This window comes from Coloeus monedula, assembly GCF_965178545.1.
Source record: "Coloeus monedula genome assembly, chromosome: 1".
Lineage (NCBI taxonomy): Eukaryota > Metazoa > Chordata > Aves > Passeriformes > Corvidae > Coloeus > Coloeus monedula.
Genome location: NC_138781.1, coordinates 101,115,239 through 101,139,765, shown reverse-complemented (window position 1 = coordinate 101,139,765; position 24,527 = coordinate 101,115,239). Strand labels below are relative to the sequence as shown.

General features: G+C 35.7%; 1 protein-coding gene across 3 annotated transcripts in view; it reads right to left on the bottom strand.

Annotated features, from left to right (window-relative positions):
- Positions 1-3,844: 3,844 nt before the first annotated feature.
- NETO1 (neuropilin and tolloid like 1) overlaps positions 3,845-24,527 on the bottom strand; it is a gene marked incomplete at both ends in the record, with an annotated part of 61,475 nt that continues 40,792 nt past the window's right edge. For 2 of the 3 annotated variants that reach the window (XM_082282829.1, XM_082282830.1), the window contains 4 exons: positions 3,845-3,929; positions 6,360-6,918; positions 9,151-9,264; positions 20,178-20,406. In XM_082282829.1, coding sequence (XP_082138955.1) covers positions 3,845-3,929; positions 6,360-6,918; positions 9,151-9,264; positions 20,178-20,406 — 987 coding nt within the window. Of the gene's footprint in view, positions 3,930-5,178; positions 5,240-6,359; positions 6,919-9,150; positions 9,265-20,177; positions 20,407-24,527 lie in introns of those variants that run through there. The other variant, XM_082282831.1, reaches the window with a different exon arrangement.

The following is a 24,527-nucleotide window of genomic DNA, read 5'->3' as shown; positions in this document are numbered from 1 at the left end:
CATTTTCAGTGAATTTTGAGGTGAGATGGGAACAGAACTAAACTCGAACTAAACTCACTGTGGACAGAAATGAAAGGCAGCAAGGGATAAAGATGTAAAGATCATCAAAGAGTAAAGGGAGATGATCCTAAGGTAATGATGAATAGCAGTGGAGTTGTGAGTATAAGACTTCACATCAAATGCTGAGTCAGAAGTGAGGAGATAAGATATTTTCAGATCAGATACAGACTTCTGTGTTCAAAAGAGCTTTGAAAGGTGCAGCTTTTGTCCTTTGTATATGCCTTAGTATTTCAGCTGTGCTCCCTCAGCTGAAATATCTTTTAGGGATCAGGGAAATTTATACATAAAGTAGAAGACACACAAAAAAGGCCAATTTCTTGTTTGTAGGACAGTGTTCGATAAGGTATTACTTCTGTCTTTTGGAGCTGGACATGAAAAATATGTTTTTATTTGGTAGTTAAAGAATTTATCTGTCCTAAATTAATTTGCAAATTTGGGAATAGGTATGAGCAAAATTCCTTTATATCCTTCTTCTAATTATAATACTTTTAGGTGTTTCTTTTCTTTGTCTGACTTTGTTTTGGGGGGTTGGGTGGGTGTGGGTGCTAACTATTGCTCTTTAGCAAGAAATCTTCCTACTTTCCTACTTTCTATTATTCCCTTTCTTGGTTATATTGTTGATAGGTTCAAGAGAATATCTCCAGCATAAAAATTGAGAAAAATTGAAGGATAAGGTGCTAACATTTATCAGAGCCTTTTCTTTTTTTTTTTTTTTTTAAGCTGTTTTTAAAATTGTGAAGATAGAAAAGTTTAAATGAGGATGGTTTACAATATGGACTTCCTGATATTTTTAAATGATGCTGCAGAGTCCTTGACAAATTGAAAAGCCATATTTCCTGGAGCAGAGGAAAATGGTTGGGTGTGGTTGTTCAACTATCAGGCAAAAAGAAAAGTATATACATAACATGGAGGGGAGAAAAAAGCAAACCACACAACTATAAACAATATTTCAATGCACTATGATAACAAAACCTCATTTTTAAAAAATATGTGAGAAATAAGCATACTGTCAACATGGCTGTAGGTCACACTCCTTTCACCAGTCAAACCAAAATGATCTAGTAACTATCACTCTTAGTTTCAGCTTAAGGAAAACATGAGGTAAAAAGCATGAAGCTAGGACTAGGAGCTCAGCTAATCCACATTAATATTGTGCTATCCAAGCTAAAATTGTGTTATATAATATTAACACATATATCTGTGTTAATTTAACAACCCAAACTTCCTTTCCATAAAATGGAAAGCTTGTTTGAACTTCTCTCTGGTTGTAAACAAGTAGCTTCATAATGATGAACAATATTGATAGGAAAGGAAAACTGTTTACTTCCAGCAACAACCCCTTTTACTTTAATATTTTGAGTTTCATAGATCACATTAAGATATCCTACTATTGTGTGATATGAAGCAAATATTATCTTTACTGTTTGCAGTATAGTGGACTAGGCTACTATTTATGCTGACTATACAAATAATTTAATTACTTGAAATGAAATATTTCAATGCTAGTATTTTATCTGGGTTTGAATTAATTTTTGTTTATATTTTTAATAGATATAATTTTACCCTGTTCCCCCAGTATACACATATTTTGTACTTACAATGGTTTTTGTTTAAGGGCATACCTAGCTATTAGACAATATATTTCTAAAGGAGTGTCCCGGATCAATCATTACCATTCTCACTCTGAATGGCTTGACTTGTTCTGTTTACACAACTTTTTATGTTTTTCCCTCCTTTTTCTGTGGCCCAATTAGATGTTTTTAAAAGAAAGCAAAGATGTGTATGCAATGTAATTATTAATATCTGTGTCTTCTCCAGTTAAATTCTTTCAGTTAGCACTTCATTGGAAAAATATTAAAATTCATTTTATTGTGTATTTGTCTAGGAGGGACTAGACAAACTCTGTGTTACAGTGGGATTTAGGCACTTAAATATAAATATATGGCAACTCTAAAAAAAAAAAGTTCAGCATTTTTCTGTGAGACCAATATAATTAATTCAAAGCTAAATTAATATTTAGATTTGTCCTTACATATTTATTTATACACTATCTCCAATAGTAAATATTTATAAATATACATATAAGTGTCTGCATGTATATGCATTTCTTTTAGCAAGTCTTTCATTCTTCCTTTATTTTATAATGGATGCTAGGATGCATCCATGTTAAGCACGGATTTGGTAAATATCTTAACATAATACATTTAAAAAAAGAGTGATGAGCTAGGACTTGGAAAGGTTAAGGGAAAAGAAACAGTGATAAATCGTATGAACTTGTGAAGAGATACTGATCTGGAAATGAGCTATTAGTGCATGCTGCAAACCCATGTAACTGAGGGATGACTCAATGACTCTCAATGACTGCACAGGACAGAGGACTGTTTTTGCAGCTAATATGTGATAACAAACAAACTATTCAAGCTAAAAAAAATGCTGTCAAATACATTGTAAATATAAAAGTAGTCAAGTACCTGAAACCCTTCTTCTCATGTCACTACTAAGTCACAGTTGTAGAAATCAGATTTTCTGTATTTTAATTATGCAAATTATGTATTATATATTTAAATAGATCATATAGATCACTTTATTTTTTATGTCATTCTTTTAGGTTTTCTTGTTTCCCATCTACTTATAGTTTGGGAAGATAGATGGGATTCTTTACACTTTTTCCAATAGCAACATTTTTATGCAAAAAACCTTAACAACCATGAATGACACAAGATGTTTCAGAAGGAGCTGGGATTTGTTTTGGAAGAGAATTTGGAAGATGCACTTTAAATAGATAATGAAACTATGATTTTATGCACAGTTATTGAGTTCTTAAATGAGGGGGCTTTCAACTTTACATAATAGTGGCTCTTCAACCTATAAAAATTCCTTAATAACGTAACCTCTCAGGTTTGATTTTGGTGTTCGTTACTAATACTTATAGCTTGAATTACATATATAACTTTATCTTGCCTAAGGAAGTGGTTTATGTCTGTATTTCTAAAATTGGAACCCAACCATAAGATTTGTGTAACTGATAAAAATCTGCTACTCTACCATGCTGAAGCAAACTTCCTAATAATCTCCATGGAAATTAATTACTTAAGAGTACAGAACTGAACACATAGGCTATCACAAACCTTTTAACTGAAATTAGGTGATCAACCTATCATGAACTCATTTAAACCTTAAAAAATTAATGTATTCTGTTTGGTAAGTGAGAGATGAGAGACAGTTGATTCTCTGCTATATCTGTGTTTCAGGTTCCTAGAAGTTACATTTTGAGCTTAATCTCCTGAATTACACAGGATTGATAAATTAGGTAAAAGAAAACATTGCATTAAACTCAAGGTACGAAATTATTATACATTGTTTTATGTATTTTTATATAAAAAGTTACAAGTAGCAAGCATATGACACAGAAATGGAACAGTAACAGTAATAACTGTGAATGCATGCTTTTTACAATGTATCTAATAAAGGGATTTTTGCCAACTCAAATATTCAGTAACATACATGCAGATTAATTTCTCAGTGTCAAATTCAGTCATATTGCTAGATGCTTATCCAACAAACATTTCTATTGAAGTGATTATGAATGGCTAAATACCTGATTTCAATAAATTGTTCCTGAAATTGGGAATTTTACTTGCAACAAAAAGAAGAGAGAAAAAGAAAAAGAGAAATGACTGATAAGCATAATAACCAAAGTCTTATTGCCTTCTAGTAATTTTACTCAACACTGCTGAATTTTTTCATGATAAGAGAATAGCTGGTCAGAGAGTCCATAAAACCTCTAGCTGGTGTTTCCAAGGACGATAGTTTCATATTTCATTGTAGCATGTTCAAAATCACCCAGGAGCGCACTATTCTCAAGCAGTCTATATAATGAAAACAACGTACATATAACAAAAGTTCAATGTAAATCTTCTTCCACATATCACACAACATACAAGTAAGTAACAGACATAAAACAGATCAACTTAAAGAAAACTGTGACTTAAAAAACCCAAAAAAATAAAAGGACAGTCTCAGGAACTAATTTCTTCCTCAAGTTTTCAGCAAATCTCCAAATATATTTAGTAACTAAGGAGCACTTGGTGGCCAGAAACCAAATTACAAAAGAAATCTAATTTTTCTGCAATGGGAATATCTTGCTAAGGAAGTAAGATATGTCTATACTTCTTAGGTTTGCATAAAGGCAATTAAATTAAATTGGAAAATTGTCCACTCTCTCTTTCAGTCAGCTGAGAAAATTCATATGGATTTTTCCATTCAGAGTTTGCATGATGGCATAAATAGTTGTCTGAAAGCAAAACAAAGTTAAAATACACTCTCTCTGAGGAAAAAAAATGCAGAAAAATATTTACTTAAACTATCTACAGGCAATAAAACCATTAATGGATTATTTAGCTGTAAAATTGCTTTATACATATATACACATAAAAATGTATATACACATATCTATGCTTATATGTACACATATATAAACTGACAGACTAGCAGCTATCTATAACTCCATTATAAACATCTGAGATTATGTTTTTTAAGTGTTGATAAAAATTATGCAAAATTAAAAGCTTAGGAAAAGACTCCAAAAAGTAAGTTTCATTTGAAAACATTAACCTTAGTGCTACAGAATCTTTAAATTTATCAGTACTAACACACACTCTTCCCCCAACATTTCACAAGATTGGATGACAAAAATGAACCGAAAACAGACAGTTCCCCATCTTACTGACTTGAGTTAAATTGCCAAGTTTTACATTATATTTGACATGCTGGGACTCTAACTTTTATTTCCATAAATAATAATTAATAAATAAATTAATTAAATACAAGAGCCATGGAAAGCACATGACTTTATAATGCGTTTGGATTGAAGATTGTTTTTGTCTAGGGGCTGACTCTAAGTCGGTCAAGGATAAGGAATTAACAGATTTTGCTTAGTTTGCAATGCTAAAGTGGTCATCTGCCTTTCAGGTTTTTTAGCATTCAAACCTAACTACCTACAAGATGACATAAAATTTGAGACCTAATACACATTTTAGCAGTGTAACACAGAAAAATGGAAAGCAACAGATGGTTCAATTGCTGTATAGGTATGTTTACTTACCTCAGGTTTTTCTCTTAGACCCTAGTTGTGTTGTATTCAGACTCATGTTTGCTTAGAGACCCAATGAGGCAGAACCTGGAATGTTATGGCTATTTCATTCAAAATAATAGTGTTTGCATAAAAAAAAAGAAATATATGCATATAGATACTTAATAAACAGTACACTTTGATAATCGGATCGATATTCATGAAGTAATTTACATAGACATGCAATTGCATTAAAATAACCAAATAACTTTTTTTTTAAGAGAAAGAAATGCCTTAATGTGCAAAGAAAATATGGAGGGCATGTAAACAGTCAAAAGAAATGCATAAATAATGCATGCAAGAGAAAACACAAATATATTAAAAAGGATTATGTGTTCTTTTTCAAATAAATTTTTCATAAATATTTCTGGTTTTATTTTTCTTTTACTTGTAAGCTTTTAATAATTTATATTTACAGTCATTTAAAGTGCAATGTACAGAATAAATAGCTCTTTCATTAAAAATATTATGGATGACTTTGCTTTTTTTATTGATTAGAAAGATTCCCTTTAACTTCATTCTCATATGTAAATATATGAGTTCACTATGTTGTCTCATGTTCTAATCTATCTATCTGTGTTAATATATCAAATCAAAATACTCTAATCAATAATGGAACAGACATATTAAAGTTTTGGAAATGTTGTCATTCATTATATAAAAGGTAGTGTTCCATGAGAAAAGGAATGTGTTCCTCATCCTTGTGTCATGCATCAAAATGGATACATGTATCTTTTATTTATTGATGTATTTATTTAGAGATGGTTAGACCAACAGCAGAAGATATTCAAGGCCACCTCAGTGACAAGGAAACCACATGTATGTGGCTGTTCCAAAAACAAAATTCACATAATCTTCTTTGGTTTTTAAAATTGTACCTGTTCTCTGTTGACCTGTGTATGTACGTGGGTGTGTGTAAAACAGTAAAAGAAAAAGAAAGAAATAAAGTAGAAAGATAAAATGGACATACAGGACCCTTCAGGAAAGAGGACCAGAGATGAGAAAGAGAGAGAGAGAGATAATGTAATGACATGTGCTATCAGGAAACAGAAATTTAAACAATAAATAAAGAAGAAAGAAAATATGTCTTTACTGAACAAAGAGTGAATATGTTTGGGCAGTCAAGTCCTTACACAATAGTCTTCATCAAAAATCTATTGATACTGACCGCTGAACAGCTTTATCATGTCTGGACAGCCTGTGACTTGTGGTTGGCACCTCTTCAATTTCGTCTATCTCGCACGCATCTGCAGCATCTTGTGTGTAGCTATGCTTCATGACAAGGATATTTCTCCTGTTCATGGGCTGAACAAGTGGTTTTACAGGCTGGGGTTGTATTTCTGTCAAGACAGAAGCATCTCTTGTGCTGAGGTTACTACGGCTGCCCTTAATACTAGACACTTGTGATCCACAGTGATGGTCATGAATGCATTTTGAAGAGGATCTCCGCAGTTTATGATAATTTTCAAAGTCATCTGCAACGTCGGCAAGGTCAGCTGTAGTCCCTGTCCCTCTAAGGGTGCATAACTCATAATGAGGAGGCTCAAACACCTCCTGGAACACTGTTTGATCAAAGTCTGTTTTCCTTGGGACAAATTTTTTACGAGGCTGCTTGATCTGTACTATAATAGAGATAACAATGAGGATGATCACAATGCAAGAAGTCACCCCAATTATAGTCCCACTGGTATTGGTAAGTTGGTCCAATAGGTTTGCTTTTCTTTTTTCTGTGTGACAGGAAATAAAAAAAAAAACCAAAGAAACAGCATTAATTGCAGTTCAAGAATAAAAACCACTATGATGGGTTCACAGAATACTGCAAGGCTGAGACTAGTCTATGTCTGAGTTCACTTAATCAATCTCACCAACAAAAAAGAGGGAGAAATCAGGTATTTGTTAAGCCAAATAAGCAACACACAAATCCTTTGTGTACCTATTCACTTGGAAACTTATTTATTCAGGGTATATTGCAAGCTTAATTAAATGAAAAAATTATTTAAATTTTTTTATAAAAAGCAACCACCATAACAAGCAGATGGCTTCAGTGGCACCTCTGAACTCCATTTGCCTGCTAAAGCCCCCAAGACTGTTACAGATGTTCTCTTCATTATTTTCTCTCTCTTCCAGTAAATATATGCAACTGGGACATTACGTCCTATGAAAGAACAAGATTTTACAGGATTTGAGTTCTAATATTTGTGAGCTGAGTAGGAATTTTGACAGCATTCAATGAAAAAGCTAAATCAGGAGAAAATAGAAAAGTTATTCAAATTTAGATTTCAGAAGGAAAAAAACAAATTGGTGCGAGTTATTTCTGGTTTTTTTCCTATTAATTACCAAAACTTTTGTAAACAGCCATAAAAAATCCAAAAGGTGATCATACCTACTACCCTTTACTCAAGAGCCTCTAATAAGTTAGTCAGCAAATTCTGCATTGTGAATGAAGCAGAAAAATGTGATAAAATAATGAAATAAAACAAATTTCTCCCTCCTCTTGTGTATCTTTCTCTGTGATTTGCTTTCACAAGTCTGCAGACTCAAGATGGTGACTGAGCCTTGTAGAAATTCAAGTTGAAAGTATGTGCATTAGTCTCTCTCAGGCATAGCAAGACAATTGTGGTTAAGTTTCAACACCCAGTTTAGTGTAATTTTTCCTGGCTTGAAATGAAAGTTATTGGCACTGAAACAGTAACGTTCGTCTCTTCATAATCTCCTAGATACCAGGACTTAACTCTTCAGTCTGTGCTTCATTGTCTGTGCTTGTAGATTCACTCAATGTTTCTCTAACTGACTGACTCCAGACTCTGGAGAAAAAGCAGAGTTAGAAAAAGCAACACTGCAGCAAACAATGTTTTTGCTGGAATCAGCAAACCTCCTTTTTGTAGTCAGAAAAAAAATAGAGGATAAATGCACAAGACCTGATAAAAGACACTTGATGAAGGAAAGATGAAAATTGTTCTGGAAATTAGAGTGCTGAATGTTTTCTGTTTTCCTCTATTGTGAAGAACTAGAGAATGAATAATCATTTCCCAATTGTATGTTTAGTTTCTTTGAAGAATATTATGCTATGCCACAGTTTAGCTGTGTTCTTTTGGAGTATATATTTTCATTTGTGTTTTACCCTATTGCACTGCTTGTCAGGATTTTACAGGCTTCAGTAGACTTGGGCTGACTGCTAATCCACCTCATTCTGAATTTTTTCTTGATTGGTTCCTAAATTTGGCATATCCCATGTTTCCAGGAGCAAATCTGCAGTAGGGGGGAGACAGGGGGATACAAGACAGAAGCGAACTGTCTCCCTAGCCTGCAGTGTACTTTAGTTAAGCTCTTTTCCCTAAAGACAACACAGATGCTGTTTTGGGGTTGGTGTGGGGTTTTTTTTAACATAACCACAGGAATATTTAGAAACCCTTGTCAGCACATGAGTAAGAACATCACTCCTTGCCTATGAAATAAATATTACATCTAATTTCCTGTGCTTGTTCCTTGCACTGCAATTTCACTTGATTATAGGTAGATTTGGTTGCTTACTTACAGTGTTAATTTCACTTTACCTTCTTTTATAAGACCACCTGGGCTATTATGGGCATAACATGCAGCTAAAAGACACCTGCTACTCATATGTTACTCCTCCACAAAGGTAACTGTGGCAAAGGAACCAAAATATTACCTTTAATTATACTTTAGATTGTATGGAAAACAGAGACCAAGTGACCAGAAAGCCTTCCAGAAGAGCATAACCAGCTGGCCGGACATAACCAATACAACACCGGACAAAAAAATGAAAACACTGGAAGTAAAATCCACTGACATTTTTTATGTTCCTTCATTTTCTCTATTGCTTGATGTATGCTCTTCCTGAGCTTTCACCCATCTGGCACATACTTAGCAAGAAACTGAGGATCATATGCTGTATCTCACGCAGTGTAAATGATGACTTTTTCAGTTCTACATGTTACCTTTGCAGTGGTTTTCATCCCAGGGATACACACAGTTCTGGAGTCCATTGCAGACCAGTGTATTATTTATACACATATTACTGTGGCAAAAGAATGTGTTGGCTTCACAGGGGGCTAAAAATGAGAGAAATGATAAATTATATTAATTAGCAAATCATTCAGCTCTCCTCAACAAACACATCCAGGAGTGGACATGTATTCTGTAATATGAAAAAGCTATACAGCACATACTCCTTGACCATATTAAACATTTGACATGCAGCATGGAGAGCGCTCAAGTCACAGACTGTTTATTACTCTGTGGCAAGAGGTTCTCAGTTTTGTCTGAAATGACTGAACCTTCCCCTAGCATGACTCTCATGGCTGTAGTGGGTTGGCTTCCAAACATTGGTGGGGAGTCATCAATGGTGTTATCAACAGTTTAACCACAGATCCAAAACATATCACCTTATGGGCTGATACAAAAAGAGTTAACTGTATCCCAGACAGATCTAATGTATGGGAAATAACATCTTATAAAGTTTGTTGCTGAAACCCCAATTTTATAAGAAAACTTGTGTGACTCAAAGAAGATACATACTTTAGGGCCCATATCAACGGTGCCTGAACATTTATACACAAAGTAAAATTATTTTAAAAACCTTTTAGTCATAAGAAAGGCTACTGTTAAGAAGCACCCCTTTGATCACAAATATGAAGATAAAAAAGCACAACAGTCTTCAGTGTCCCTGAAACCCATGGCCTAGAAGAATCATGCAGATTAAAGCTGCAGGAAAATGGCTTTACTGATGGCCATATATTATACTGTGAAGAAACCACCTGAAAGCCTTTGGAAGGTACTGTACATGCTGCTAAACTGTGGTGTTTACGGACGTGTTGGCAGATCATTAGGTGTTGAGGCTGTAATGATACTACTCCAAAAGTGTAAAAGAGAGTAGAGATAAATTACTCCTCATATCTCTTCAAACCAGAAAACCTGTAATTTAGAAGAGCTACAAACTTTGTCAGTGTTAAATTGGCTAAAATTAACTCCTTATGTATTTTTTTAGTTCAAGCAACCAAAAAGCCTTATTATAATTATTTTTAAGGGAAAGGTAGAAAAATAAACTTAGACCCTTAACAAATCAGAAAGCAGTTATGATGCTCATATTACTGATACTTCAAGTTTGATGCTTCATGAAAATTGTTCTCCCCTGCAATTTTAGAAGCAGTTCCTCTGACAACATGAATGCATAGCAGAGAGAATGGTTTAGTGGTTTGCAAAAAAAGGACAGTACAAAGGATTTATATTGCAGAACTTAATGACCCCATATATCATGTCAAGAAATCCATTTTCCAATAAGTGTTTATGTTAAGATATCCATAACCGGCTTATTTGGAGCAGTTACGGTGTGTTAAGCAAATAGTAAATGCCGTCAAAATCAACATGCACACCCCCAAATATGCAACCACTCACTCAGCTATAACACTGTACATACACTGTATCTCTTAGTCAATGCAGAGGACATCAACCAGCCTGTCCACTGTTCAATTTTGGGTTTTAAATCTGGTATGCCATCTCCTAAGGTGCAGTGAGCCTGACCACATTTTAAGTTTGTTACAGAAAGGATTCTACTTTATGCTGGACAGATCAGAAGAGCACATGTACATATTAGAAAGGGAGGAGGCTTAGGGACAGTCCTTATCTATCCGTTGCTGTCTTTTGGGGACAGTGAAGGCTGAGCCTGGAGGATACTGTGCCACATCATGATGTGACACATCACGTAAGTAACACATCAGATGCATAATCATCCTTTCACACTCTAGGTGCCATCCCTGTTTCCAGGCAAGGTGAGGATCTTTGGGGATGTTTCCTACATGCAGAAACAGTCTCACTGCCTACTCTATGCAAAAAAAAAAAAAAGTGAGAAACCTAAGAAGATTTAAAGAGCCACCCATTCAAAATACAAAGTGTACCAAAAAAAAGACCCAAATATCAAATGGATAAAGTACAAGTAGTGATATGGGAACAAGGAGGAAATATTAAAAACAAAAGAAAACAAAAAAATAATTGCAGGATTAGGATAGATTATACTATTAAAGCCACAAAGAAAAACTAAAAAAAGAAAAAAGACCAAAACACCAAAAAGCATTCAGAGTGGCATGAAGGATCTTAGAAGTGAAGTGGGAAGGACAGAGTGCTGTCTGAATTCAGATATATAGTGGTGGTAAGTAGAAAAGAAGAACTAAAGGTAGGTAGCAAGGAAGTGAAAGGAAGAGGAAGAAGGAGAGAATTCTACAGGAAAAAAACAATGTCAATTGGTTATTTCATTCTGCACTGAAAGAAATACTGAGATTTTCTATCAAGTGAAAATATTAGGAAAACTTTCAGAAATGAGAGAAAAATTAAGAGCAATAAAAAAGACCTTTTTTTTCAAATTTAAGAAGAAGGAATAATTATGCAAAAAGGTGACAGGGACATCTGGAAACAAAAGGCAAGAGAAAGGAAGGAAAAAGAATGAAAATTTAAGTTTTCCTAAATTGTGCTATTGTACAGTGGAGGAAAAAAATGGTAGGTGAATAAATGTCAAAACAAGATGAATAATGTAGCAAAGCAATTTCAAAGCCACTACAGCAAATTTAGCATGAGAGAAACCCAAATGTAAGATTCAGAAAACTAATGACAAACAGCTCCCTCTTCTTCATGTTTATAAATTTAAAATAGCCAAGTCCTCTCTGTGGTCCCATAATCCTGGAGGGATTAGGCTGGACAAGAAGTCAATGTATTTCCCCCACTCTAATTAAGGTATTTTGTTGGAAAGAATGAAAGCATCAAAGGAAGTTGTAAATGTGTCAGTCCTGTTGTACATTGGAAAAATTTTCTTTCTTGCCCAAAAAAAGGCACAGCAAAGGGGTCTTGGGATGCTACATCAAGGATATTCTACTAATAACAAAAAGATAAATGAACTGGTAGTAAATCAGATTCTTCTACAACAAGAGGGATCTGGTCCTGATGCTTTCCTAAAGCTGTTACAGATCCCAGGATGGCAGTGGAATCAAGCAGTATGTGACAGCAAGATTGTGGATGTTTTCACAAAAGGAAGCTACTGCTATCATTAACTTCAACTAGATAAAGCAGCCCAACTCTCTCCACACACTAGAAGCTGTACTCTATGACTCCATGGTCTTCCCCACCACTACATAAACGGCCTTTATTTGAGAGAGCAGCAGGAATGCAGAGAGCTCACCCAGCTGAGGAGCCAAGTGGGCTTTTGGTCATGATTGGTGGAAAACCCAGTGGAAAGCTACCAATGTTGTACTTTGTGTCTGCACTAGTTGATCAGGAGCAAGAAGTCAATGAAATCTTCTTCAGGCAGCTGGAAGAAGCCTCATGATCACAGGCCCTGGTCCTTATAGGGGTTTTAATCATGTGGTCTGTAGAGGGCAACACAGCAGGGCACTAGCAATCCAGGAAGTTTCCAGTGTGCATTGATAACTTCCTGGCACAGGTAATGAAGGAGCTGATGAGCACAGCTCTGCTGTGCTTTATGCTTTTATAAATAAGAATCAGTTGGGAAAATGAATGTCAGGAGCATGAGATGATGGCGTTCAGGATGCTGCCAAGAAGGAATAAACCAAAAAGCACGATCATAATTCTGGACCTCAGAAAAGCAAAAGTTCATTGTTGAGGGATCTGGGTGGACAAATGCCATGGGAGGTGGTCCTGGAAAGATACAGGTTCAAGGAGAGTTGGTTGATTCTGTAAGATCACCTCCTCCAAGCTCAGCAGTTGTCTATCTGGACAGGCCGAAAATCAAGTGAAGGTAGCCATTATCCTGCATGGATGGACAATGAGCTCCTGACTAAACTCAAACACAGAAGGGATAGGTATAAGAGGAGGCAGTAGGGCAGCATGATCCCAGCAGTAATATGACTTCTCTAAGTGGAAGAGGACCAGATTAGGGAATATGTAATCGACTGAACAGACATGAACCCCTGGTGACTGTCCCCAGTAGGTGACTGACATCATTGTGAAGCCACTCTTGATTATCTCTGAAAAATCATGCTGATTGAGGCCTCAGTGGGATGGGCAAACAGGAACTTCAACCAGATCAACAAAAGGAAATGTAAAGTCCTGTGCCTTGGGAGGAATAATTTCACGCACCAGTACATGCTGGGGACTGACCGACTGGAAAGCAAGTTTGCAGAAGAAGTTCTGGTATGCAATAAGGTCACCTCGAATCATCTTGAGCCTTGTGGCAAAAAAAGCCCCCACTATCCTGGGCTGCATTAAAAACAGATTTGTCAGCAGGCTGAGATATGATCCTTCCCCTCTATTTAGCACTGGTGAGACCGCATCTGCAGTGTTGTGTCAGGTTCTGGGCTCCTCGGCACAAAAGGGACAGATGGACTGCAGTGAGCCCAGCATGAGGCCATGAAGGCCTTTTAAAGGCTTGAGACATCGGAGGTGTGTGGAGAGGCTGAGAAAGCTGGGACTGCTCAGCCTGGAGCAGAGAAGGTTCGAGCAGGCTCTTGTCAATGCATCCAAATATCCACCAGGAGGGAGAAAAGAAGACAGAGCCAGACTCTGCTCAGCAATGTCCAGTGACAAGACAGGAAGCAATGAACACTAAAGGAAATACAGGAAATTCCCTTTAAATGCAAGAACTAACTTTTAGTTTGAGGTTGGTCAAACACTGTGCAAGAGCTGGTTTACCAAGAGAGGTTGTGTCATCTCCATCACTGAAGATATTCAAAACCCAACTGGGCACAGCCCTGAGCCACCTGCTGTATCTGATCCTGCTTAGAACAAAAGGATTGGACTAGCCCATATCCTGGAGTCCATTCCATGCTCTCTGAAAAAAACCCTGACTTCATAATTAGATTGAAAGTAACAGCTGGGAACACACAATTGTGTTATTTCTCCTATGTCCCAAAGCTGCCTTAAGTCAAGCTCTACCAAGGTACTGGCCTAGAAATAAGTGAGACAACATATTCAGCATGATGAACAATTCATAATGATTATAACACAACTGAGCAAATTAGAACTACACATATAATTAAACCGGATATATTTTAATAAAGTTAAGTCTCTAATAAGTTCTTTGATTTTTACAGCATGAAAATAATATACTCTAAATTAAATCACTAATTAAAGAAAAATATTAGTAAAGGTTCTTTTTCTAGTTTGAATTTGAACCAATAATTATTTTTATATAAAAGAATAGTTTTTGTAAAATCATTTGTTCAATATTAAAAATTTCAAACATTTTCATTCTACATTATTTTTAATGATGATTTTTTTTATGAATGTGAGTGCTATGTGTAAGAATACCTTGTATCTTAATAGACAAACAAATTTTATAGTTCTTGAATTCATTATAATGTAAAATCTCCTGCTTTGCAACAGCTATTTACACTGAACACAAGATGGTGCCCTTATCCTAGAAGATACACAAGCATTCACAAGAGTAGACGTGATATCCCAGACTTTTTTCTCAGGTTTAGGAAACCTATGTTTAAAAAACCCCAACTATAATAATAACAACCTTATTTCTGTTATTGGGCATGTAAATATGTTCTGTTTCTAGCACAAGTTAGGAGATTGTTATATTATTCATATTTCCACAAGGTTTCCACCGCAGTATTCAAAAAAGCTTCTCTCTGATATTTGAGATTACTGCTTTCAAAATTCTTAAAAAATGAACCAATGGAGTTTCTGTATTTTCTTACTATAGAAAGGTTTTAGAAATGCACATGCCCACAATCTACACTTTTTAATTTATTAACAAAAAATTAATATTTTAATCCTGAATAGCCCTAAGACAGAGACATATAATGTGTATTAATAGTTCTTCCATATACCAACTTTACAAAGCAACATGAAATAAAAGCAGTCATAATTTATATTTTAAAAAAGTTATACTGATTTCCGTCAGACAATAAAATAATTATTCACAAGTAAGGTATTCCAGCTTATACTACCAAATAACAATATTTGTAAAGCAGTCTAGAAATTAAATATTCCATGTTTAATCATTATTATACTATTGTGACGTTACTACATAAGTAACAAAATACATTATCTCTGTGCATTAAGTATCATTTTGTTGGGCATTGCAGGATACTCTAGATATAAATTGCAATCATGGGCAGGTCAAAATATTTTTACAAGATGGAGCTAAAAGCAGATTTGTAATGGAACTGGTGTGCAGCCTAGCTGTTCCACTTCAGTGCAGTGCTTTCCTCAGTGTATTTCTCACTATTTCTCAGCACCATCCACAGTTAGTGCATCTCCTTTGCTTCCAGGGTGTGAACTAGCTCTGAGCAAGCCAGCCCAGTTGTCTAAGCTGTACTTCATTGAACCGTGTGGATTTACCCTTTGAGCCTGTTTCAAGGCAGGGATTTCAGGCCAGGATTGGATAATCTTAGACAAATGCCCTACCCTGCTTGTTATTTTTAGGCTTATCTCTCTCCCTCCTTTCCCCCCTTCCTTTCTTGTCATTACATCTTTGAAAGGTCTTGTTTCCTCCTAAGGGTGAATGGGAAAATTCTGAAATCTTAACAATGGTTAGATGTGAGAAACATTTTACACTGAAGTCGTTAGACATTTCACACCTACTCCTCCTCTACTTAAAATAGCTCATTGCATCATGCTCTGCACACAAATTCTTTAAGCACAGATCATTTGGATTTTCCCATTGTTCTTTAATGAAAAATAGGACTTTCTTTCCTCCACAAGAGAAGGAAAAATTAAATTCTTCAGATGTTCCTTGAATCACCATTGAAACAGAGGAAGAAGTTTTTTATCAGTCTTTTCAAGGAAAATATCATTTATTGAGAGACAATTTCATTTGCTTTATTAAAATTATAAAATTATTAAGACTGTTTTAGTACTGTACACTACAAGTATATTACCTAAATTAAAATGATTATCTTTTCATTTCCCACTAATGAAAAAAAAAAAGCTTATTAAAATACAGCTATTAGAAACTTGAAAATGAGATGTTCTTAACACTGTTTTCTCAGTCACCTTCAGACAGCTCTGTGCAAGATAAATGTAACTTTTATGGATAGTTAATACCATATACAAATTAATAATCTGGTCTTTAAAAAACACCTATATGTGGTTTCACATTTTGTGGTTTGGGGTTTTTTTGATATAAAAACTCAAGAGGGAATGGCAGCTCAGGAGCATGTGCCCAGAGCTCCAGCCTGTGTTCAGTTTATACACTCTGGGCACCCCAAACAATTATTTTGTTCAGGGTCAGGGAGTCACTGGGATGCTTAGCCAGTGAGGGTTTTTCACTAAGATAGCTGCAAATAGCACAAAGAAGAAAGTGGCAGATGAGTGCTCACCAGTAAGGAAGCAATCCCAATGGTTTCTTTTTAAAATATTAGTGTGGAAGCAGAGAGCAAAACCAGCAAATCTGCAATCTGCTTACATTCTTAAGTCCTTGCAAGGGGAAACTGCCTCTTTACATGTTGCGCTTAACACCTTGTTGTTCCTTTTTCAGTACTTCCATTAGCTTTACCTCAAAAAACACTGTCCCTAGCACTGCATACCTGCAGCTCCTTTTCCCCTTTAAAGAACTGCCCATGCTGGGTGATTGCCTTCAAGCCTGTAAACAAGGACTTGAGTGCTGACACTTGATCAAACTGCACAATACTATTCTAAACACAGCCTTAGATTTCTATCCAAATATGGGTTTTGGTAATAAAAACAAAATAAGAATGATAGAACTTGTGCTCCATTAGGAAAGTCGCATGTGACAGGGCTCTAAAAACAGACTTAGAGTTCAAAGGGACAACAAATAAGAGAAGGAAAGAAGTTTTTCTGGTCTGGGGTTTCTGGTGCAGGGTTATGGACGCAGAAGGAAGCTGTGCTACCAAAGAGCAGTCAGAGGTGAGAAAGTGAACATCTTGTCTGCTGTGAATACAGAGGGTTTTTCTCTTATCCCATATGCCCTGGTTCTACAAATCTGCTTTTAGGCTAAAGTGTAGGTGTGTCTGCTGAGGAGCAGCTCTTTGAAGAAGCTGTAGGTGTAGCATGTCTGTCATTAATCAGGCTGGAGATCACTCTTCAATCATGGAAAATAAAATGAACAGTTAGTCAGTGGGTGAAAAAACAAAGACTCATTTTTCAAGTCTTCTTACCAGATGAACAGACACCTTTTGATTATACCAGCTTTTTTGTTTACCTTTTACTGATTCTTATATTAATTTATTGGATATTTAAAATCCAGTGCAGACAGTGACTCCCATGCACAAAAATATGATTATGCTTAGAAGATATCTTAAAGATTAATAAGGTAAGGACATAAGGAGACAAACCCCACAATAACAGTTGGAATAGCTAATAGTGATGATAATGAAATATCAGATCATCACTATAAATTATCACCCATTAAAAATTAATCAGTTATTAAGTGTTACTTAGAGCTCAGCTACTATTTTGACAGTGATGAGAATCATTCCTGATTTTCTGGTGCAGGAAGTTTAACAACCTCATGCATTGTATGCCTTTCCTTAGGACACATTTATAGCACTGCTGCTCTGAAAACATCAGTGTGAGAGGTTTGGAAACTCATAAGACCACTTTTTAGATGCCAACAAAAAAAATGCCTACATATTTTAAATGGATTTGGAGCACAGTTATCAAACCATATGAAAATAAACATATAAGATATCTCTTCAATATTTCTCTGTTCTACACAAATGTCAAGTACTCAGAAAATGGCTCTGTAACAAGAATTAACACTGAACAAACTTACACTGAAAGAAAACAATGCTCAGGCTTAGTAGCTTTTTTCCACAAATACCACTTCCAGTACACAGCACCTTGTATAAGGGAAAATTCACAGTCTCAACAGCCTAACTCCACACTAAGGAGAGGAACTCGGGGAGCAACAGATCACAACACCTCCTGGTCATTCCCACAGGAACAGTAAATACAGGAATTCTACTTTGTCACTCTTTCCCATGCACATTACTGCAATGTAAATGTCATCTTCTATTTTGTTCCCTTCTCAGCTCTATGAACAAAACAGAATTTTTTCCTTTTTCTTTGTCCCCAAATAGACACACAGGTGTCTGTTCCCTGATGCAGATATCCCTGAATGAGGTCTGACATTCCTTCTCTTCCATGCAGATGATCTAATTATTCCCACACGCTGCTGGAAGACGTTGCAGTTTACATGCCATGAGCTATCTCCCTGACATCTGCTCTAGCCGACTCCTGACAGCCCGCAGCAGTATGTGGCATAGGACAGCACTTATGGACAACTGACACAGAAAGTACCACCTGCATTACCTTTAAATCTTTAAAGTCAATTCCCAGCACTAAAATCACAGATGCAGTTTCATCTACTATTTATGAGCAGGCTATGTAAACATATTTCAAAGTACTGTTTAGCCTTTAATAAATTTTCAGCTTTTAGTGAGCAATGACTCTTCAGAGTAAATTTACAGAAAGCACATCATGTTAGTATTTTGAATTTCCCAGTCAGAATACTATTCAGTATAAACTATCATCTGCTTACAAGAAAGGAGTAGCTCATAAGATGTAGCATGTCAGGTAAATATATTAGGAACACTATAAGAGAAAAAAAATCCCCAAAATTCCCACATTTTTCCTTATAATCCTTTAAAATATGAGAGCTTTGCAAACATACACCTATTCAAACCTTCATTTCAAGTTAGTCTCAAACCTTCATTTCAAGTTAGTCATCATAGTGCATTAATCTCCAGTTCTTTATATGCTGTGAACCTCCAGTGTCTATGCAGTTGTTTCTAAGGTAACAGATCAAGATGCCTTGTGAAAGAAATGAATCAGATCTTGAATATTCAAGGCATCTCCAGTTGCAGGAATGAGAAAGTGCAGCATCATCTCAGCCAAGGGTTCTCAGTGTCTTTTAGACCCCAGCCTGATCTGCAGGCAAGAAAATTTAATCCACCCTAAGGCTGCAAATGTGAGAGTACTGTGGCGCATGCAGTTTCAGGCATGTAAACTGTCAGAAATTTTTAATCAGAGCCATAATTAAGGAATTATGGAGGCTGTTCTCAATAGCAACTCGTTGCCTCATTGCAGGGTACACACACAGAATACAGATGAAGAATGTATTTGGTAGGTTGAGCCTTCATTCCAACCACTGACAGTCACAAAGAAATCTTTCTGTGAGACACACGATGCACAAACCAAAAATACATTAAAAATTAACATGAGCCAGCATGTGAAAATAAATGCACATACACCTTTCTGGAAAAGCTAAATATGTGTTATTCCCATCAAAGAAAACAAATTGATATCTTTCACAGGTCTTTCACAGGATTATCTGGGTCAATTATTTTCAGTGAATGGAATTACTGGGTTTTGTTGAGGGATTTTTGTGATTGGTTTGATTGCTTTCTTAAACTGTCTAGAACTACATTTTGTCTCTTTCAAAGGCTGTTTTGCTTTTTATTTGAGCCCAGAATTCATATAAAAATATAAATGCAAGTAAGGCACATAAAGAGAATATTAACCAAAATATAAAAGGCTTTTAGAAAGCTTTTGTTGCTACAAAAAACCCCTAAACTCTTTGCTTAACAATATCTGACATACACGTTCATTGATATACGCACACACCCACTACCTGTGATAAAATAATCATAATGTATTTTTCAAATGCATATCATAATGAAATCTAAAAAATCAAATTCATAGAAAATTATCAGACTTGATAAAAACCTTCAGAGCTGTACAATTTTCCATGTTGTGTAAGGAAAAACTTACATGGTAGCTTGGGGATCAGACAAAAGTCACAGTTATATGACTGAACAGGTCATGACCACTTGTACCTGTTTTCCTAGTTTTGAATTCTGTGGTCTGTCTACTGCATTACAAATTATTGCTCACTACAAATTCTTGGAAGAATTGTTCTGAATATTTACATAGCTTGTTTGGCAACATAATTCAGTGACTGCTCTGCATGTAGAAAATATTAACAGATTTTGGGAGTTGTATCATTTAACAAACTGAAAGGCAGATGCATTGATTAGGGTCTTACGTTCTTGGAAAGATGTGAAGAGCATCTGGAATCGGCTGTTGCGACTGCCTTCATCTGCCCACATACGGATTACACCCAGACCTGTCCTCAGCATTACATCATTGGCAACAGTGCTGCAAAACTTTGCCTTCAAATCCTCCACAGAGCTGCTTCCGTCATAGACTGCTACAAAATTCCTTTTGCATTCGTTGGAATTCTGCATCTCGTAGTCCAAGAATCGCAAATAGATCTATGAATCAATCAAACAACAAAGGCAACATGTACAGACATTTGAGAATGACTGAAAAAATATTAAGCAACTTTGCTCTACATTGCAGGAGAAAAAAATACACAATATCCCCATCATAATAATTTTTCTGGAGCTGGTGGTCCATGGGGAAGTTCCTTGGAAGGCCATTAATATGCAAACTGAGCACTGTTTGTACTTCCTGGTATTTTGTTTTGCTTCCAAGTAGAAACTCTCAGAAGATCGAGATACTTCTTTGTTCTTATTCACAGTAAGGTCCTAATTTCCAAATATATACCTTTTTTCAGAAGTATGTACAATGGTTCTTCAAGCTGAAGGACAGATAAGCTAGAAATTTCTTCTTTCACTATTTGGTACAATATTGGTGTATTACATGACTGACATGTGAAATAATAAGGCAAATCATTGTTGCTCCCTCCCCAGGATCAATGTGTCATCTTTATATGTCTCTGCTACACTGATTCAGGAAGTGAGAATCTGAGAGCCAGGCAGAATGCAATCATTAATCTTTTTATGTTTCCTCAAGGATCTGGCCACCATCTCAGCTCTTCTAAACCAAGCATTATGGTATACATTTTCATAACGTAACAGGCTTGAAATCAAGCATATCTTGTGGGAACTCCTAGAAACTTATGTCTCTTGCATACAAGCTAAATTGTCGCATAAAGTAATAGATATATTGCCCTTTGAAAAGAACTCTTTAAGTCTACCTAGAAAGAAGTAGGGATGAGGATAAAAGGCTATTATTGATATTCAAATGTATATGGACTTTAATAGGGAAAACCACCAATTTTAAAAGCAATTGATTATACAAGCAACATCAAATATTCCATTCACAGAGAAGGCAAGTAGTATTTCCAACTGAAACATGATACAGAATCAAACTGCCAACGGTACCCATGAGATTTCAGGACAATGATACAGAAAGGTGAATTAGGGCAGAAATTGTATAAAAAGGCAGTAAACATACCCAGCATAGAGCTGTATGCATCTTCACTTAAAAAAATAACTAAAAAATAAACCCCACTGTATTAGACATCAAATATACTTATTTCCAAACAATTTTATTGACTTCAGGTATTTTTTTTATATGCACAGAACAAATGCTTAATAAGCTTCTCTGCATTTGCAAAAAGTACACAAGAAGTGCATATCCTAGTAGCAACAAGACTCATAATTCCACCTCATTAATACATTAAAGCTCTTATGGTTTGAGAATTATGTGCTCTTAAGCAGTCTGCTACTGTTTAATAATGGCTCAGTTTTTTTAATGGGCCTTTTCAGGTAGTGTATTATGGTATATTTTCATTCCTTTTTATGCTTTGCATAAGTGTCCTGAAAGGAAAATTTGTGAAAAATTTTTACCGGCAGATTAAATTATGTATACTAAAGGCACATCTTTTTTCTAATGTTATTCTTACGGTAACCCTTACTCATATTTCATCATTTCCATCCTTCAGAAGAGTTCAGAGGAATCTATTTCAATTAAATTGCAGTTAAGTGTATTTTACTTTCACCATGTATCCTGGGGTTTACGTACTATAAATGAAGGAATCTGCTTGTATTGGTCTCTACAAAATGGAACAGCTAACAGAAATACACAAAGACATATTCAAATGGAAATACATCAAGGTATAGTTTTTATAGTGTTTCTCACTTCATTTACTGGTTGTTAAGTAAAACAGCGAAATGATACACACTATTGTGCTGACAGAGAAAGATTCCACATGAGGGAGGGAGGGATGGGAAGAGGCAGAGCCATGATACAAACACCCAGCAACTGCCCATAGTTGGGACACACCAGAGAGCTGCTTCTGTGTCCTTGACATCAGATCGTCCTGCTCAAGCAAGGATGTAACTACCACTGTGCAACCCTGGCACCCAGCCTCTCCTGGGAAGCAGCTGAGACAGTCCGTAGTCCTTCTCTGCATAACTTAGGGAATTAAATGTGCTCCTTGATTTTCTTTTCTCAGTTAACAGGAGCAGTCTGTTTCAGACAGGTGCCTCAGTGCTTGACAGCTTTGTCACAGGTAATGCAATGAAATTCTCCTGTGGCTGATTATATGCAGTACTGCATACATGTGACTGTTTCCCAGGAAGAGAAGCATGTCACACAGATGGCTCACAGAAAATAGAAGGCTTGCAACAGGCTATTGTCATGAATCATTACTTTTACTCTCTGTATATGCCTATCATATATTCACCATTTATATTTATATGCCATAGGCATACATACATACATGATAGACTACAAAGATACAGTGCAATGTATCACATCACATTTTTATCTATTCCCCTCTTCAAGAAAGCTCATATTTACTCCAGAAAAAGATTACATTAATCTGATGGCAGAACTACAGTAAAACTATACCTACTGAATGACAGACCTCTCACACTTGTTCATGTGTTCTCTATTCCTATCCTGCTGCTTTTTATATATGTATAAGTGTATGTGCATATACATATATATATGCACATGTACTTCTTGTAAAGGGTATCCCATTTCAGTATGGAGATGCAATTTTTAAGAGTTCTCATTCTTACAAAAAATGTGTGCTAATCCTCACTGCGGTTACAAAATACCAGCTCTCCCAGCAATTTCCAGCATTCATCAATTATTCCTGATCTGTTTCAACACACTGTTCATATAGCAGTACAGACAAAATCTTATTTCTATGGGCTTATCATTTGACATTCTCTAGTTTCTGGAGGCACACTAGCCTTATAAAATAGTAAAATATTTCTTAGAGTAGCAGTCATAAATACTGAAAAGGAATCAAGAGAATAATAACTCAGCATTTTGTTCTGAGTCTTTCAGTGAAGAAGCCGTTCTTCCCAAGCCTGAATTCTGCTGTCAGTCATACCAGTTCATTCCTCTGTGTGAGAAATTTAGCCAACACCATACCATATGTACATCTGGTAGGTTGTGGAGCCACGGGAAAGAAATATTTGACTTAAAAATCTGTGTCTGTCCTTTAGAAGAAAGATGCCACCTTCTCCAAAGGCATGAAGTTTCATAAATTAAGAGAAAATAAGTTCCTGATATTCTGAGATGAGTTGGAACTTCATTCTCAAAATTGCCTTTGGAGATGACTACTCCCAGAACTTTATATAAAATATTGAGGACTTGATACAACACACCCTGAAATCAGTGGGTATCTTTCAATCTACTTATTTGAATCAGACCTTTGGCTTAAGACTGCAGTGCACTTTTAAAAACTGGAAACTGATTACACAAACTGACAACCTGATACTGGATCAGATTTCATTTTAAAGAGCTGGAATAATTTAATTGCATTTGCACGCCTCTGCCAACTTTTATGGTTTTATTGCTATGTATTTGCCATTGTTCCTGTCACTGGCTGTAAGACCCACACTGGCAGAAGAAAATGACTAATAAATTGAGTTCTCCAGGGAAAGAATAAAACTGATTATATGAAAAACTCTTATCTAATGCAAAATGTTCCCTATACATAGCTTTTTGAAATCAGTGGCAACATTCTCATTACTTTCACTGGTATGTGGATGTCACTAAAACAAATTCATCAGAAAGTGAAAGAAAAATTATCAATATTACTGGTTATTTCATTTACAGAAATCTTAGCCATTACTTCTACCAGCAGTGGATAAGAAACTTTGTTCTCCTGAAGAGGGAAGAAGAGGTCACGGATTCAAACACCACCATCTGCCTTCATTAAGCATTTTTTCATTGATGCGAATAGGAGCTTTTGGAATGAACACTTCCATAGATACTGACACATTATATTAGCATAATCCAGGCATTCTTGCTGAAGAAAACATCTTATTTGAAAAAAGAAGCATAACTACCATGTCTTCTTCTTTCACATTTTTGTTGCAAAGTTTTAATAAGACCACTTTCATCAAATCATCGGCTCCACATTACTTAGAAGAGGGGGCTGCTCAAGTATTAGATTTACTGAGTTTTGAGATATCACTGCTAATGCCAATGTCATTAGCAACAAAACTGATAAAGCCTCGCTGCAACTGTGGCATATGTAATTTACACTAGGTCATATTATATTTAAAATAATTCTCTTGTCACCTTTAGGGTTTGTATTGCCACCATAAATAATAATCAAAAA